The sequence below is a fragment of the Hibiscus syriacus genome, unplaced genomic scaffold (assembly GCF_006381635.1).
Source record: "Hibiscus syriacus cultivar Baekdansim isolate YM2019G1 unplaced genomic scaffold, ASM638163v2 tig00110422_pilon, whole genome shotgun sequence".
In the NCBI taxonomy this organism is placed as follows: Eukaryota; Viridiplantae; Streptophyta; class Magnoliopsida; order Malvales; family Malvaceae; genus Hibiscus; species Hibiscus syriacus.
Genome location: NW_024062732.1, coordinates 215,041 through 218,060, shown reverse-complemented (window position 1 = coordinate 218,060; position 3,020 = coordinate 215,041). Strand labels below are relative to the sequence as shown.

At 34.5% G+C, this 3,020-nt stretch overlaps 1 protein-coding gene and 1 pseudogene across 1 annotated transcript; one reads left to right on the top strand and one right to left on the bottom strand.

Moving 5' to 3' along the window:
- Positions 1-842: 842 nt before the first annotated feature.
- On the top strand, positions 843-1,928 carry LOC120124670 (sec-independent protein translocase protein TATA, chloroplastic-like). The gene is made up of 2 exons (XM_039143273.1): positions 843-1,299; positions 1,518-1,928. The coding sequence occupies exons 1-2, from the start codon at positions 958-960 to the stop codon at positions 1,650-1,652; spliced, it is 477 nt and encodes a 158-aa protein (XP_038999204.1). The 5' UTR covers positions 843-957; the 3' UTR covers positions 1,653-1,928.
- A 22-nt stretch (positions 1,929-1,950) lies between these two features.
- On the bottom strand, positions 1,951-3,020 carry LOC120124669 (annotated as a pseudogene).

Below are 3,020 nucleotides of genomic sequence, written 5' to 3'. Positions count from 1 at the left end.
AAAAAATATAAATTATAATAAAATTTACGACAAAAATCGTAAATTAGATACATAATTGAGATATTTTCCTAAAATCATTAAGAAACCAGTCACTCAAGATCATATAATGACAATATAAGGAAAAGATGGAAATCTAATCCAGAAAAACTCGAAGAACTAGTAGATACAAACATATTTGACTGTTATGGCAAACAAACCACAATATGAGATTTAAATTACTAAAAGACCACAGACAAAAAGCAAATCAGAGCCAGCATCATGAGATAATTATTTGCGATTGCAGTTTGCATACTCAAATTCAATTCGTGGGTCCAAGCAGGGAAAATCAACGGGGCAGGACAAGGCAGAGAAAAAGAAAGCCAAGCTGGAATTATATATATGATTGAATTTTAATCTAACTACATAATTATTATTGTAATAATTTATTTGTTATGGGTTTAACCACATTTATAAATTATAGTACTTAATAAAACAAAGGCTACAGTTAATCATCCAATTTTCTTAAATTTGAATTTCAGTCACCAAAAATAAAAATAAAAATGCAAATTGAGCACCGCCTCTGGACATTCTTTTTATTTTAGTTGCTCAAATTAGGTTTTATATTTTATTTTATTTACTCATTAAATTTTATTTTCATTTTTATCACTCATATTATACTTTCTGTCATTTTGATCAGATAGTATAACTTAATGGTTCACCCTAAAATAAAATAAATTAAATACAATAAAATTTACTCCAATAGTTAACTGTTCTCAATAACCAAAATTACAATACAGATAAGAACTTAGGTAAAACAAAAGAAGTTATCCTAGTTAGTTCCCATCCTTACACGCTCCTTGTTTATCTTTGGTATTTTCTTCGCTCAAACAAAAACCCCAGCTTCGTACTCGTATAAAACTTGAATTCTTGAAAACAAATCAAAGCTTTTCGAATTCAAAGAGCTTGACTGGGCATACCATGGAGATTACTTCCATAACACTTTCTCTTTCAAGACCCCCATCAGCAGCAACTTCCCTTCCCTTTTCTTTTTCCCAATCCAATTTTATCACCAACAGTAACACCATTTCTTTGTTGAGCGGAGCAAAATCCCTGAACAAATCTGTGTCCTTTGTTATTGGTCGACCAAGGATGAAGACATCAGCTGAGCCTGCTAAAAAGGGTCTCACTTGCAATGCTTTGTTTGGTCTTGGTGTGCCTGAACTTATCGTTATTGCTGGAGTGGCTGCTCTTGTGTTTGGACCGAAGCAGTTACCTGAAGTTGGGAAGACTATCGGGAGAACTGTCAAGAGTTTTCAACAGGTTTTTCAATTTCCTTATCTGGGTTTTGATTCTTAAGTAAAATGGTCAAGAATTTGAACTATTTTTTGGTTCAAAAATGCTTCTTTTATTATTTGGTTGTTTTCAAAATGGATGCTTTGGTGTTTCCACTGAGATTTTAGGAGAAAATGAATAGTGAAGGATTACTAATTAGATGTTTCAAGTTGTTGATAAAACTGAGTCCAAAGTAAATTTTGCAGGCCGCAAAGGAGTTCGAAACCGAACTGAAGAAGGATCCCGAGTCTCTAACAGAGCAATCTGAGGAGAACTCCACAGCTGTTAGTGAAGAGAGGAAACCGGATCTTGAGGTCTCCAGCTCTAAGGAAAGCGTATGAGTTCACAAAACCATCATTTAGTTGATGAGATTCCTCATCTGTCCGTTGTGTCGATGAACATTGAACAGAGAATTTTGGATGTAGATTGGTTTATGTTAGTGATTGTTTAATTAAATGGTTTGACAATCTTTCAATACATTCGTTTCAAGTCCAAAGGTGAAAGAAGAATTACAAAGGGAGATTTGATACATAATAAATATATGGAAGAAAATGAATAGGAAAACCTTGTTATGAACTTCGAGTGTTTTCCTTTGTACAAATTCCATAAGGAAATTATAAAAACATGCCAAACTATACATGAAAATATGTTTTCTCTTTGTTTTTTTTTAAGGTTATGCCTTGGAAAAAATATCCTCGGATCAATCTTCTTTGTTGCTTAATCAACAAAGGAGAAAAAAAATCGGGATCCAAATTTCTTCTCTGGATAGCCTAAGTTAAAAGGATTTGATCTTCTTTCTTCATGAGTTTTTGTTTTCATATTTTCATGCAACGCAACAACCCAAGCCTCTTGCCTCTGATCCTTTCATGATCCTCAGTTTTTTGCAAGAATTGGTGAACATTCTGCATTCCAAACAAGAAAATTAGATTCGAATTTCAATATCTGCAATCCGAACAAGAACAAGTATAGGGGAAGAAGAAAAGGAACTTACTCCCATGGTACATCTCCAACCAACATCCAATCACCGTCTTTATCTTCATAAGTAGGCACAAATTCTGATCCATTATATCCTTCCCTCTCTGAATATTCACCTAGTGATAAATAAACCAAACAAAAAGCTTTTTTTTTTATACAAAAATGATATTTACCAAAATAAACTATTTCTATATGTTTAAAAATGGTGGTTACCAGCTTTGAACTTGAACATGTCTTCCAAGGCCTTCAGCAATTCTGGGTATCCTTTAAAGACCTTCAAATCTGTCTTTCTAAGATAAGGAGCCCCATCCATGCTCACTTTCACATAAATCCCACTAGGTTCAGCCTCACTTTTCTTTGGTTGCAGATTGTTTTTCTGTAAGATCTGATTGGTGGACACCCTAAAACTTGTGCCCTGCAATATTATTGTGATCAGTATACCATTAATCAATGAACAGGTGGGAAAAAAAAGAACATGGGATCTTTCAAATTTGATCCAAAAAATGATTTGCTTACTTGGAGTGTGGAGCAGTTTCTTGGTCACAGTTCTTTGAAGCTGTGGCATTACTAGATATAGATTCTTCCGGCATGGCTCTTTTGTTGCTCCGGGGAGTTGCCGACGTTTGGTTCTTAGCTGACTCGTCGGAGGTGCCCAGTAAGCCTAGTCTGAACTCGGTCGCCCCGAGGTTAAGATCTTTCTCAGATGCCATACCTTAAGTCCTGTGTTTTTTAAT